The sequence below is a fragment of the Chelon labrosus genome, assembly GCF_963514085.1.
Source record: "Chelon labrosus genome assembly, chromosome: 2".
Taxonomy (NCBI): domain Eukaryota; kingdom Metazoa; phylum Chordata; class Actinopteri; order Mugiliformes; family Mugilidae; genus Chelon; species Chelon labrosus.
This window is the reverse complement of record NC_140338.1, coordinates 994,726-1,008,877: the sequence shown is the minus strand read 5'-3', so window position 1 is coordinate 1,008,877 and position 14,152 is coordinate 994,726. Positions and strand designations below refer to the sequence as shown.

The 14,152-nt window shown below is 44.5% G+C and overlaps 4 protein-coding genes across 4 annotated transcripts; 3 read left to right on the top strand and 1 right to left on the bottom strand.

The window, feature by feature from the left end:
• Window positions 1-1,500: 1,500 nt before the first annotated feature.
• On the bottom strand, window positions 1,501-3,565 carry LOC311497313 (histone H2A-like; the record flags this gene model as incomplete). The annotated part of the gene is made up of 2 exons (XM_084557577.1): window positions 1,501-2,033; window positions 3,301-3,565. The coding sequence occupies 2 exons, from the start codon at window positions 3,563-3,565 to the stop codon at window positions 1,903-1,905; spliced, it is 396 nt and encodes a 131-aa protein (XP_084413703.1). The 3' UTR covers window positions 1,501-1,902.
• A 352-nt stretch (window positions 3,566-3,917) lies between these two features.
• On the top strand, window positions 3,918-4,441 carry LOC311497393 (histone H3.2). Its single transcript, XM_084557680.1, has one exon. It carries the CDS (start codon window positions 3,951-3,953, stop codon window positions 4,359-4,361), a length of 411 nt encoding a protein of 136 aa, XP_084413806.1. The 5' UTR covers window positions 3,918-3,950; the 3' UTR covers window positions 4,362-4,441.
• Window positions 4,442-6,466: 2,025 nt separating this feature from the next.
• LOC311507829 (histone H4) lies at window positions 6,467-7,420 on the top strand. The gene has a single exon (XM_084572352.1). The coding sequence runs from the start codon at window positions 6,470-6,472 to the stop codon at window positions 6,779-6,781; it is 312 nt and encodes a 103-aa protein (XP_084428478.1). The 5' UTR covers window positions 6,467-6,469; the 3' UTR covers window positions 6,782-7,420.
• A 2,276-nt stretch (window positions 7,421-9,696) lies between these two features.
• On the top strand, window positions 9,697-14,143 carry tomm20b (translocase of outer mitochondrial membrane 20b). Its single transcript, XM_084563663.1, has 5 exons — window positions 9,697-9,946; window positions 11,456-11,502; window positions 11,635-11,716; window positions 11,848-11,990; window positions 13,442-14,143. Exons 1-5 carry the CDS (start codon window positions 9,823-9,825, stop codon window positions 13,484-13,486), a joined length of 441 nt encoding a protein of 146 aa, XP_084419789.1. The 5' UTR covers window positions 9,697-9,822; the 3' UTR covers window positions 13,487-14,143.
• Window positions 14,144-14,152: the final 9 nt, after the last annotated feature.

Genomic DNA, 14,152 nt, shown 5'->3' with positions numbered 1-14,152 from the left:
GTTGTGGTCAGTGTGGACATATACTGACTTGCATGTTCTTGCACTTTGTGTGGTTTTGATTTTTTTTTTTTTTTTTTTTGGGCTATAGTCTTATTAGGATTATACAATAAATTAGATTTTTACTTTAAACAAACATGTATGGTCTCAACATCCCTCCTCTGAGCTGGGTCGTGACAAACATAAGTTTCACATACTTTCCTGAAGCAGTAAAAATAACAAACAGGCTCTTGCTGATTAAAAAACTGATTGGATGACCCATCACCCTCGTACTATGAAAGGCAAGACAGGTTTTCGTCTTTTTCTCTGCTCAGTCCTCTCTAACATGCCCTCCACAAGTTTTTAATTGATTGTTGTGACAGTCGTGGAGAGTGCAGGAGCAGGAGGGTTGATCACAGCTGGCACCACAGGAACATAACATCCACAACTGATGAGTCTCCAACAGTTTTTCCTGACTCGTGTTTAAACATGTGCTTGTGTTCAGGGGTTTTGCCGAATGGGAGACTGCTGCAGCTTGTACATACACGTCCCTTGGACACAGCTCTTCCCTAAGATGAAGTCTGCATGTCCATCAGCTCTGCTGTCCCATATGTCCTTCCAAGTGTTCTTGGCCCGGGACCCAAAGCCAACCAGCTGGTCATCTTCAGTTCACCGACTAGCCTCAAAGGTTAGAAGAGACTGGACCTCAGGAAAACTGAGCGCATACATCAGAGGACAGTAGGTTGTCCTTGTTATGCCCCTCACCCATCCTGCTGAAAATACAGTAATAGTGATATTATGTAGACATGAAGGCTGATGTCAACATTAACAACAAAGGTTCAGACTGACAACAGTTAAACTAAAATCAAATACAAACAGCAACAGCTTCAACTTCAACTAAGCTGCTTCAGCTTATTTCTTGTCCAATATTGTAATATTATATGAAGTATGTAACCACTTTTAAATTTGACCTTCTGCTTAAAATCTATTTTTTACATGTTTCAATACTAGCAAACGTGTAATAGCACGAAATGTACCTGTACAACTGTAAGTGTGTGTTCATGGGTGCCTCTCTCAACAAACGGCAGAACAGCGCCACAATGGTTTAGCGCTATTATAGAGAATGAATGGGAATCAAACCTACCTGAATGAACAGTTCTCTAACCTGCCTATGATTCCTCTTACATTTTCAAACTGTCATGTAACATCATCAGTTTGTATCATCAGATTCCACATGTACACTTTAGTCAGATATGTGTATCTATGACAGATGTATGTTTATCTTGCTGTTCTCTTCTCTCTTTCTTCTGTCTGTACCCGGCTGGCCTTAGGCAGATGGGTTCCTCCATATGAGCTGGGTTCTGGTTCTGGTTCTGCTCGAGGTTTCTTCCTGTTAAAAGGGAGTTTTTCCTGCCACCGTCTCCTTCAGGCTGCTCTGGAGGTTTCAGGCCGGGTTTTTGTAAAGCGTCTTGAGGTGATTTGTATTGTTATTGATGCTATATAAATAAAATTGAATCCGTTTAGGTCAACAGAGAGAAGCATTTATTGCATTGTACCGTCTGCATCAGCTGGCACACGTACATTTTACACTCCACAGTCCTGGAGGAACATCCTCTCATCTCACTATGTGCTTTAAATAGTTGAAATGACAATAAAAACCCCTTTGACTCATTGCATTTAAAGATTATTATTGTACAGATGGAGAATAAATGTTGATATAAAGCTTGTGGCCTTTGTAATGTTAGAGGATTGACTAGATGTAGTTTTACCATGAAGCCAGCTTCAGTAAATTATCTGCTACATATAAATGTAGTTTATTCAACCACTAGAAGTGTTTTATCCTCTATAACAGTAATAATAGCCCTTAGAGAAGTAGTGTGTGGCTCTTAAAAGAGCCTTTGGTTTGTTGTAAACGCTGCAGCAGGTTTACTTCTTAGCGGGCTTCTCGGTCTTCTTGGGCAGGAGCACAGCCTGGATGTTGGGCAGCACACCACCCTGGGCGATGGTGACTCCACCGAGCAGCTTGTTGAGCTCCTCGTCGTTACCAGGCATGCAAACTGGTCAGGGGTCAAAAAGGTGAGAAGAGTGCGCGAAGAGGGAAATGGCCACGAACCCCCCCCCCCCCCCCCCCCCTCCGCTTGGTAAACAGAGATTTACAAAGACAACAGACTACAAATTCACTAATTTTTACCAAAAAAAAAACTGAAGCCTGAACAGCTCAATGGCTGTTTTTCCTCGGGCCTGAAGGGCATATTTCACTGTCTGAATGGAGTTGAATGTGCCAATTTTCATGTTTCCACTTCTTCCGTCAATAATCTCATTCATGAGACGGAACGAGGATTCAACTCTGGGGCCGTGAAAAACAGAGAGATTTCCGGCGTCTGAACGTCTTCTTTTGCTTCTCCCTTGTCAGCGGTTATATATACCGTATTTCCTCTAATACAGGCCCGGGCCTTTATTTGACTCAAGCGCATAGTGGTCCAGGCCTTTATTGGAAGGAGGCCAGAATTAGAGGCAGGCCTCAATTTCTATTTGAGCAAAACGAACTACGAGTAGAATTAATAAAAACAAGATTTTGTTTCTATTTGAACCTATAAAATACTAGGTTCATTTATTAAAAAAGTACAGTTACCATAACATGGTATGCATACAGAACAAACAACAAATGAGCGGCGCGACGCGGTCGGAGCGCACTGAGGACAGTGAGTCCGCTGCAGGTCGGCAGTCGCGCCGGGAGCGAGAGGGACCCGTCCCTCCCCGCACGGAGAGAGGGCGCAGTGAGCACTGATTCCACGACCCCAGGGAAGCGGTGAGGTGAGATGCGGGGCGTCGCTGTAAAGCTCGCGGCCGGAGCCGACGAGCCACCTTCGCCCCGAGCACTTACAGGCCGCGCGCCGCCACGGAGGAAATGCGCCCGGCGGGGGCCGGCCGACGCCGGGGAGAGGTCCCGCTGAGGGGATCCTCCCACACCGTGCCGCCGAAACCCTGACCCGCCGAGATGGTTCTAATAATAGCCCCGACCGCTATTAGAGACCGGCCTTTATTTACCTCCGCTGACAGCGAGACCGGCCAATGTTGGAGACCCGGCCGCTAATGGAATACAGGCCAATATTAGAGGATATACGGTATATAGAACATTATATTATTATAATTATTATTAAAATATATTAAAATAAAAGTCAACAAGTAGGCTACCCCCCCCCCCCCCCCCCCCAAAAAAAATATATTTTCTCCTCGGATTTGCACGAATCACATAGGTCACCCAATTCGGACTGAAAACGGCGAATTTCGCCGAAAGGTGAGGAGTTTGCATGCCTGCGTTACGGACGGCCAGCTGCAGGTGACGGGGGATGATCCTGGTCTTCTTGTTGTCGCGGGCGGCGTTTCCAGCCAACTCCAGGATCTCAGCGGTCAGGTACTCCAGCACCGCCGCCAGGTAGACGGGGGCTCCGGCACCGACACGCTCCGCATAGTTACCTTTACGCAGCAGCCTGTGGACACGGCCGACTGGGAACTGGAGTCCTGCCCGGGACGAGCGGGTCTTGGCCTTAGCTCTGGCTTTGCCTCCGGTTTTTCCGCGGCCACTCATTGTTACTGATGTGTTTTCTAGAGTCGAGACTCAGCGAACATGTGTCTCCAGCAGCAGAAAGCCTCCTTTATATGTCAGTCCACCCACAGCGGTGACGGTTCCTGAGAAACAACCAGAACAGCTTCCAGCAGAGCAGCAGAGGGCGGATCTCTCTCGGGTTTAGCGGACTTTTTGAACCGACTTTCGGCCAATGATCAGCGCACATTGTGGCGGGAGGAGGCTCCTCTAGAGGCGGCGCTGAGCTCCAGGAAGAGCCGCTCACCAATCAGGAGCCGGAGGTCCGAAGCAGCGTCACCGTTTCACCGCCGGTCCCACCGTTTAAGAAGAGCGGCTCTCTCCTGGTTATCACACTTTTCTCCTGTTGAAAGAGAAACAAGTTCTAAGGATGGCTAGAACCAAGCAGACCGCCCGTAAATCCACCGGAGGCAAAGCCCCCAGGAAGCAGCTGGCCACCAAGGCTGCCCGTAAGAGCGCCCCGGCCACCGGCGGCGTGAAGAAGCCTCACCGTTACAGGCCCGGTACCGTGGCTCTGAGGGAGATCCGTCGCTACCAGAAATCCACCGAGCTGCTGATCCGCAAGCTTCCCTTCCAGCGCCTGGTCAGGGAGATCGCTCAGGACTTCAAGACCGACCTGCGCTTCCAGAGCTCCGCCGTCATGGCTCTGCAGGAGGCCAGCGAGGCTTACCTGGTCGGTCTGTTCGAGGACACCAACCTGTGCGCCATCCACGCCAAGAGGGTCACCATCATGCCCAAAGACATCCAGCTGGCCCGGCGCATCCGCGGAGAGAGAGCTTAGAGTATCTGCTGCTCCACGAACCACAACGGCTCTTTTAAGAGCCACCTCCCTCTGCTCAGGACTTTATTCCTCTCACTGTACATTATTTAATAACTCGTATAAACTTTACTAATTTTCAAATGTTTAGAGGATTATAGAAATTTAATTATTGTATGTAATTCTGAGACTGATTTTAATTGATGATTTAGTGAGGCTTTATTTAAGATGTTCCTCAGTTCTCTCCACACATTTTTAAAAAGGACAGGCTACATCTAAACACACATTATATACCTGTATAAATATAACCCTCTAGATATGTCTCGTATTTATAACTCATCCAGGTGCACAACAATAGTATGAACTGGTGAAATGCAGGATGACCTCTATTTGTCATACAGCCTTGTTAACTAGGGCGATTAAACTCTTGTTCTGCTGAAGTTAAAATCTGTCAGGAAGTAATGTGACATGGCAGTGACGGTGTCTTTTTTATATTGATAGAGAAATATCTTGGGGAAATAAATCCATACTTTCTAGTAGAGGTCTTATGTTACTATGCATGAAGGTAAAATGAGAGGCTGTTCCTCCAGGACCGTGGGGCTACATGAAGACATAGGACAAGTACAATACAAGGGACTGAGCATGAAGTGTGTAATCTGATGCAGACAAGACAATGTCCTCATAAGACAAGGCATGGTTATTGATCGCATGTATGGGAAATTACCTTGTGACAGTAGCGCAGGAATTTGGCAAAAAAAAAAAATATATACAAAACAATGACGACTTATAATATATAGAGAGAGACATATAAAGGCATTACGTATATACAGTGTGGTGGTGGAATAAATCTTTACAAATAAATAATTGCTAAAACCTGCTAAAAAAAAAGATGGTGTTGTGGTTTTATCTCCTGCCTGTGTGTGTGTGTGTGTGTGGACGACGTTCCCGGGACGTGTTTGGCATCTTCAGAATATACACGGACGTAAGTGCTATTTTGTCACGTTTGACGGTTTTAACCTTTGAAAGTTTATTATATCTTGTGTTAAGGCCCACAGACTGTTGAATTCTGCTGGATATTATGTCCAAGTTGTCCTGTGTGAGGCCTGCGGTTTCAAATAGTTGATTTGTTGTTGTTTAATGGTGTCTGCGAAGGTTCAAAAAAGGCATCTGGACTTTGAGTAGCTTCTTCAGTTCAAGGGGACTGGTGGGAAGTCTGAGGTTTAAATAGGAACTCCTCCTGAAACTTGCTTGTTATGTTAATAACCAGAAACTGGTGCAGCTAATTATCATTAACGACTGGGTACTTACCTGTAGTGGAGGGGGGACTGTTTTGTCCCTGTCCTCTTTCCTATGAATGGTTCTCTAACGACTCTTGTCCATCAGAGGTTCCAGTGTCAAGGTGTGAATGAGGTTGAAACTTCTTGGGGACAGAAGTTAAAACTGTGTTGCTTTAACACTATATCTTCAATATACCATATCAATATTTAACCTGAGAGTTAGATAAAGAAAAAAAAGATGTTCTGACTATACACGGAGATCAGCCAGTAAAAGAAGACCAGAAACTCAGGATCTGTTTCCCATGTCATCGTTATTGAACACAACGCAGAGAAAACACACGGTTACATGTGTAAAGGATGCAAAGACATGACCAAGGGCTGAGTATAGGTGTCTGTATACCAGTAAACATCCCAGTAAAGGAAGTCCCAGCACAAACCGTCAATAGTGTGGACTGACATTAAATAAAGAAGACATCCAGAAAGCCAAGACACTGTCCACAACCAGTAAACAGAGCAGCACCAACATGCCTTTTCTACAAAACAACAGAACATCTGCCCCAAGAAGTTTCACCCTATTTCACACTCTGAGACTGTAGCCTCTGAAATTAAATGTGTCATTGGTGATGACTGAATTAAAAATAGAATAACAAATAAAAACCATATTTTAGGTGTTTTGATTCAACAGTTGTATTGGAAGCGTTTCCGTTAAGGACGCGGTCCCTTTAAGAGAGTGACGTTGTCTTGGTTCATCGGGACGTTGAGTCTCTGTCTTCTATCACGTCCTCAGTTACACTATAAACCCAGCTGTGAGTCCAGCAGAGACATTATTGGACAGAAATCATCTGAACAGTAACAATGAGTGGAAGAGGAAAAGGCGGGAAAGGACTCGGTAAAGGAGGCGCCAAGCGTCACCGGAAAGTTCTCCGTGATAACATCCAGGGAATCACTAAACCCGCTATCCGCCGTCTGGCTCGCCGTGGTGGAGTCAAGCGTATCTCCGGTCTGATCTACGAGGAGACCCGCGGTGTGTTGAAGGTCTTCCTGGAGAACGTGATCCGTGATGCCGTCACCTACACCGAGCACGCCAAGAGGAAGACGGTGACGGCCATGGACGTGGTCTATGCTCTCAAGAGGCAGGGACGTACTCTGTACGGCTTCGGAGGTTAAACTACCAACTCCTTCATCAGACAACACAAAGGTCCTTTTAAGGGCCACACAACCTCTCAAGATAAAGACATGAATTCCTTTTTAGTAGTGAATTATATCTGTTATAAGACGCGTTTATTGAAGCTGTATTCATGGTAAAACAATAACTAGTATGGATCCGTAGATAATAAACTTTGTTAATGTTTAAACTAGTGATGAGTCTTTTCTGAGAACCACCTCAGTTACCACAGCTCCTGAAGAAGAATCGGCTCTTTCGGCTCCATAACGGCTCATTATAGTGTTTATAGACTAATGGCCTTATTGTGTGTTGTATTATGTATAACTAAACGTGACAAACCTTATCTAAAATCGTATCCATCTTATGTTCTACACCTGCTGTCAATAAAGGACAAAACAAATGTCACAAGGCATTTAAAGAGTTGTGTGGTTTAGGCTCTTCTTGTACACACTGCTTCCTTGTTTGGTCCTCCAGTTCAGTCTGTTGTCGATGGTCACTCCCAGGTATTTGTAATCCTCCACCTTCTCCACATCCCTACCCAGGATGCTGAGGGGCAGAGGAGCTGTTCCCTTCCTCCTGAAGTCCATCACCATCTCTTTGGTCTTGTCTACGTTGAGCAGCAGCTGATTCCTTCCAGCCCACCCCACAGATCCGTCCACTAGTCCTTTATATTCCTCCTCCTGAATACATTTCACTGTGCATTGTATGTATAACTGTGCATGTGACATGTATCTATCATCCCGTCCAGCACTTATACATCCTACAACTGCAGACTCATCAGAACATTTTTGTGACGTGACTCTGAGTTGTGCTGGAAGTCAGTGGTGTATAAGGTGAACAGGAACGGAGAAAGCACAGTGCCCTGTGGGGCTCCTACACCAGACAGGACATGACCGGGGGGGAAGGGTAGAGGAGTCAGAGCTAAACCTGTTGAAGGTGTTAAGCTCGTTCACACGCTCCATGTTGCCTTCAGACATGTTGCCTTCAGACAGCCTGCCTCTCCCCCCCAGCCCGTTATATCCTTCATTCCTGACAACACCTCCCTCATGTTCTCTGGCCTCCAGCTTCCTCCTGTAGGAGTCTTTACACTCCCTCAGCTCGTCCCACATGGTGCTGTCCCCTCCTCAGCTCCTCCTTGTCTCCAGACCTGTCTCCACTGTTTGAAGTTAAAAAGAGAATAGCTTCATCAGGATAGCTTTTTGATGTAATTGTCCTTTTACAGTTTTTCTCAATTGCTAAAACACAATTTCTGAAACCTTGCTCCATTTTCTCAAAACCTTAAACACAAAACCTCAGCTTCAAGCACGATTTACAAATCCTCTGACTCCTCTTGCAAAATGAAACTTTGGCCTCAAAACAGTTTTACCTGTGCCCAAAATCAAACACTGCTCTCAAATAATAAACAAATTGCTCAAAATGACATACACTATCAAGCAGTCAGTAAACAATACACCAAAAAATAGAAAACACATTGTTCAAAACATATAGTTCTCAGGGAGAAGTACATTTTTAATCTCAAAACAAATTTCATATGTTTCTGTCATTATACAAAAAGCTCAAAATTGATCAGAAATTACTGTTTTGCTCTTTGCATTTTTTTTGTTCTTCCTCCTTCTTGTACCCTTATTTTTACAGTGCTGTACCCTGCATCTCAAAAACTTTATCTCTGTGATACTGTAATTCTTGTTCTTTGATGATATGAACCTGTAACCAGTCGAAATCTATTGAGCAGTCAGTACTGAAAACAAATGGAAAGCACAATGTTCAGGGCCATACAATTTGTTTATTGTACCATATACAGCCAACAACATGGTCTATGATTGTTGCTCGAATTTCATCGGATATTTCCACTCTTTGTCTTCCTCTTCCTCTTCGTCCTCCTCTTTCTCTTTCTTGCCCTCCTCCTCTTTCTCCTCGTCCTCCACCTCGCATATGCACTCGTCCTCGTCCTCTCACATAAATTCTTCTGTCCATTCTCACACTTTCTCATTCCCACCTTCAACAACCTGTTTGCTCTCTGAACTGGCTTATATTGGTTGTCACATCATTTGAAAGAAGTGAAATCAGTTTTGACTGATTGTGTTCAATCAATGACATTTCTGCTCTCTTTATATGTAATTGTTGCCACTTGTGTTTACCAGTATGGATGACATGTGCATTAGAGTGCAGAATGTGTTTTAAGAATGAGAATGTGTTTAGAGTTTTGCGAAACCATGTGAAATGGTTTAAGGTATTGACAACAGACTGAACAGTTAGCTTAATGAGTTCAAGCAACTGAGAACTTTCTTCAGCCAATGGATTTTAGTGTTTTAGCAACTGAGAAAAACTGTAATGTTTCAAAATATATTCTCATTTCATTCTTAAACTGGTGGATATTTACATTTATATTTATGAATGTCAAACTTTCCATATAAAACAATAATATTTAAGAAGAAAACATGGCTCCAAGCTGGATGTCCTAACAATGGCATCTGTATTAAAGATAACAAGTGTAATAATAAATTCTTTCTTGCAACCTCTCGTAACAAACATCACTGGAATCGTCATTTTAAGAACAGTAACTGGGGAAAAACTTGGATCTGTTCTAACAAATATCTGGTCAACAATAAAACCATACACAACCAGTTTCTTAAAACGTGTATTAATGATGTTTCTAAATCTTGTGTATTTTGTAAAACTCCCCATCACAGTTTATTCAGTAGTCGGTAGTTCGTTATGTTTCTGAGAAAAGTCTCAGTTTCTATCGCTTATATAAATATAATATTTTTTAATATAACTTTACATTTGAAGCTACTCACCATTAGTTCGTTTGCAGCTACAATAACTGAGCAAAACGATCCGTATTCCTTTTTTATTTTTTAAATTTCACATTTCCAGTCAGGCGCCTTCATGCGGCTACTACCTGTCAGTCAGAGAGCGGGGGCCTAACGGGTCCTTCTTGCCCTGAGCCGCTCCGCCAGCCGCCTGACAGAATCCGACCGTCGGGGAGAAAATCCCAGATTAACCGTAAAACCTTCCAGAACCGACCCGTCCTTCCGGAGCTATGATGGGCGGCAGGACGAGCGCGATAGCCGCGGGGGTGTGCGGGGCTCTGTTTGTCGGTTACTGCATCTATTTCGACAGGAAACGACGGAGTGACCCCAACTTCAAGAACAGGCTGCGGGAACGTGAGTGTTGACCTCTTCGCTTCTTCCTCCTCTTCCTCCTCTTCCTCGCCTTCCTACTACAGGCCTGTGAGCTTGGAGCAGGTCCGGTGATGAGGTTCTGTTCGGCTCGGTTCGGCTCGGCTCGGCTCAGTTGCAGGACCTGTTTAGATCTGTTTGATGAAGATCTGATGCTGAACTTCTAATGTCAGACATTTTAACGCCTCGTTAATAAACCTCCAGTTTGTCTAAATAACACCGAGCCAGAGGTTTAAGAACTGTTCACAAGGTGCTGCGATAAAATCGGTTCATTGTTGATTGAGCGTTTTATAACCATGTATCACCTGAGCTTCAAAATGTCCGCCTGGATTTATATATATATATATATATATATATATATATATATATATATTGATTATAAAAAGGTCAGAAATGTCCTGTGAGGCAGTGCTTTGTCTCCACTTTTCCCAGAATACCTGAAACGTTTAATATCTGTCAGTTATTTACAATTTACTTCATGATATAAGAGTCTAATAACCTTCTAAGAGAGGCGCAGGTGACATTACCGTAATAACTGTAGAGTCTGTAAAGCGCAACGTCTCAGCATTCAGAAACCTTCCGATAGCGCGCACTCTGTCGGAGATACGGTAATCCAAACTGCGCTTGCGCAAAGGTACCGCCTCTGACGCAACGGGTTAAAGCGTTATTAAACAATTTATTAACTTTTGTTAACCTGAACTAGCTTCTTGACAGCTATGATAGTCATATATGTGTTTAGCTAAGATTTAAATACCCGTTTTAATTTGACATCTAACTATATATATATATATATATATATTTATTTAACAAATGTTCCCAAACTGTAAATAGGCCACACGAATAAAGTCTTAAATCTGTAAATAAAGGATAAACTCTTTAAAGTGTTGGTAGCTACTTCCTTCCACACAAGGATTTTTCAGTCCAGTCTGGTTTTAAAAATTAAATAAATCATTGAAAACAGAAGCTCAGGTTTGTATAGTCGTTCTGCTCTAAATATTTTCCCAATAGTCTTCTGTCTTGTCCTCATGATGTTTAGAAATGTTCTTCTTGGAGAGCAGTGTCTTTGTCCATCACACCATGGTTCCTCAGACTATTATACGTCTTGTTTTAGAAATCTTTAGAATCTTTAGACATCTTCTTTGTGGCCTCATACTTCCATAAACGTGCGTTAAAAGATCAGACTGATGAATCCAGAGTACATGACACCGTGTTCATTCTTACCTGCAGCAAAGACTCAGTCGTAAATCAGTTACACAACAACAGCTTCATGTCCTGACGGCTGGGCCTCCAGCTGGAGGGAGATTATAGACGACAGGTTAAATGAAGAGTGAGACTTTCACCTGAGAGCAGAGGAGAACTTGTAGAAACACTTGGTGCAGGATAATGTTTATCTTCTTTAAAGTTTCTGAAAGTTAAGACAAACACATGGTTGTTGTTTTAGCTGCTGGAAAAGGTTGATGGTTATAATTTGTTGTCTTTGTGTTTTTGTCACAGGGAGAAGAAAGCAGAAGGTAGCTAAGGAGAGGGCAGGAATGGCCAAGGTGAGTGATCACTGACAGAGTGTAAAGCTACCTGTACGTTACAACACTCTGACTTTGATCAGACGTGGAGACGTGGAGGGCATCGGTCTCAGATCAACTTCTTTAGTCTGAAACGTTTTCATGGTTTTGCAGCTTCCAGACCTGAAGGACGCTGAAGCCGTTCAGAAGTTCTTCCTGGAGGAGATCCAGTTGGGGGAGGAGCTTCTGGCTCAAGGTAAAACCGACTCCACTCACAAATTACACAACACAGAGAGAGCTCAGGTGTTATCTGTGATCTCAACAACAGAGTCAGTTAAACCTGAAACGAACCCTAGATGTTATTAATCGTTCTGTGTCCGTCTACAGGAGACTATGAGAAAGGAGTCGACCACCTGACCAACGCCATAGCGGTGTGTGGTCAGCCTCAGCAGCTGCTGCAGGTTCTGCAGCAGACACTGCCTCCCCCCGTCTTCCAGATGCTGCTCACCAAACTGCCCAGCATCAGTCAGGTAGGACATGTAAACCTAGAACTGGTTTATCTCTCACTGTTGGAGGTTCTGTCATGTTTTAGATCTCCCTCACACGTCGACTAATCGTGGTCTCACCTGATTTGTCGTGAAAAACTTGTCTCACGAGGTCGCTGCAAGATTTCTAACGACAGGACGTAGGAAGTTGTAAAAGAGAATTTGAGACGAGGATTGAGGGCTCAGTGGAGAGGTGGTCATCACTGATGCCTCCCAACCAGAGGGTTCTGGGTTCTAATCCAGGCCGACTGGTTCCTTTCTGTGTGTAGTCTGCATGTTCTCCCTGTGTCTGCGTGGGTTCTCTCCAGGTTCTCCAGCTTCCTCCCACCGTCCAAAGACATGCTGGTTAGGTTCATTGGTGATTCTGTCTCTCTGTGTTAGCCCTGGGATAGACTGGAGACCTGTCCAGGGTGGACCCCCCCTCTAGACCAATGACAGCTGGGATAGACTGGAGACCTGTCCAGGGTGGACCCCCCCTCTAGACCAATGACAGCCGGGATAGACTGGAGACCTGTCCAGGGTGGACCCCCCCTCTAGACCAATGACAGCCGGGATAGACTGGAGACCTGTCCAGGGTGGACCCCCCCTCTAGACCAATGACAGCCGGGATAGACTGGAGACCTGTCCAGGGTGGACCCCCCCTCTAGACCAATGACAGCCGGGATAGACTGGAGACCTGTCCAGGGTGGACCCCCCCTCTAGACCAATGACAGCCGGGATAGACTGGAGACCTGTCCAGGGTGGACCCCCCCTCTAGACCAATGACAGCTGGGATAGACTAGAGACCTGTCCAGGGTGGACCCCCCCTCTAGACCAATGACAGCTGGGATAGACTGGAGACCTGTCCAGGGTGGACCCCCCTCTAGACCAATGACAGCCGAGATAGACTGGAGACCTGTCCAGGGTGGACCCCCCTCTAGACCAATGACAGCCGAGATAGACTGGAGACCTGTCCAGGGTGGACCCCCCCTCTAGACCAATGACAGCTGAGATAGACTGGAGACCTGTCCAGGGTGGACCCCCCTCTAGACCAATGACAGCCGGGATAGACTGGAGACCTGTCCAGGGTGGACCCCCCCTCTAGACCAATGACAGCTGGGATAGACTCCAGACCCCCATGACCCTTCACAGGACCAGAGGTTCCAGAAGATGAATGAGACGAGGTTTTTATTAATCATATTGAAACCTTGTCATTTAAGGAACCGTCCTGATCGGTATCGGGGCCAGTTCAGGCATTTTATTATTTATTTATCGTATTTCTATCAGGCTTCAGTCTGATCTTTATCAGTTACTTATTTTAGGTCTGACATGAACCTTAACCACGTCCATGCAGCATCAAAACATCTTCTTTCTCTACGTTTCTCCGTTTGTTCATGAGTTTCTTCATCAGGATGAAATAAGAGCTCTGAGTATTTGTTCTTCTTTCCATCCTGCAGCGTATCGTCAGCGCACAGAGTCTGAGTGAAGACGATATAGAATAAGGACGAGGTGCAGAAGAAGCCATCCTCCCCCAGTACTCCTCTCCTCTCATGAACCTCCTCCTTCCATCACCAAGGCGTCCTAAATTTATCCTTTTTTTTTTAATTCTTCGGTTAATTTTACAACAGTTTGTTTGTTTGTCTTTTTTTAACTTATATTACCTGTTTTACGGGTATTAGAATAAATCTCAGTCATGATCAGTCTTGGCTCCATTTTATTTTAACTGATAGTTGAAACCGTTGATCAGCTCCTTCCTCCGTCGGGGTGGAGGCCACAGCCCGACTGCATCAGTTACCAGGTTTACACACTGTTGACGTCTTCTCATTGATATCAGCAGAAACGGGAATCTGCCGTCTGCTTCAGCGCTTCATGGAGTATTTATTGTTTTGTTATCAGTCGTTTTTTGGTCTAGACTCAGAAAACACACTTTTATTGGAAAGTGATTCAATGTTTTTTTTGTTCATTTTAAAGAAGATAAACCCTCGAGATAAAAAATAATAAATGAAAAAAATGTGAACAAACTATCAAGTGTCCTTTGAGTTTTAAATGTTATAAAGCAGCTTAGAAAGTTCATCTGAAAACTTCTTCTCCAGCAGGTCTTAGAGGTTCATCTACATCCTATAGAAAATAAAACTTTTCAAACTTTTGTCGGATCCCGTTGTTAACAC

Coding starts and splice junctions, on each gene's coding strand:
- LOC311497393 (XM_084557680.1), top strand. CDS start 3,951: ATGGCTAGAACCAAGCAGACCGCCCGTAAATCCACCGGAGGCAAAGCC.
- LOC311507829 (XM_084572352.1), top strand. CDS start 6,470: ATGAGTGGAAGAGGAAAAGGCGGGAAAGGACTCGGTAAAGGAGGCGCC.
- tomm20b (XM_084563663.1), top strand. CDS start 9,823: ATGATGGGCGGCAGGACGAGCGCGATAGCCGCGGGGGTGTGCGGGGCT. Junction 11,503..11,634: donor AGAGGGCAGGAATGGCCAAG/GTGAGTGATCAC, acceptor ATGGTTTTGCAG/CTTCCAGACCTGAAGGACGC. Junction 11,717..11,847: donor GGAGGAGCTTCTGGCTCAAG/GTAAAACCGACT, acceptor GTCCGTCTACAG/GAGACTATGAGAAAGGAGTC.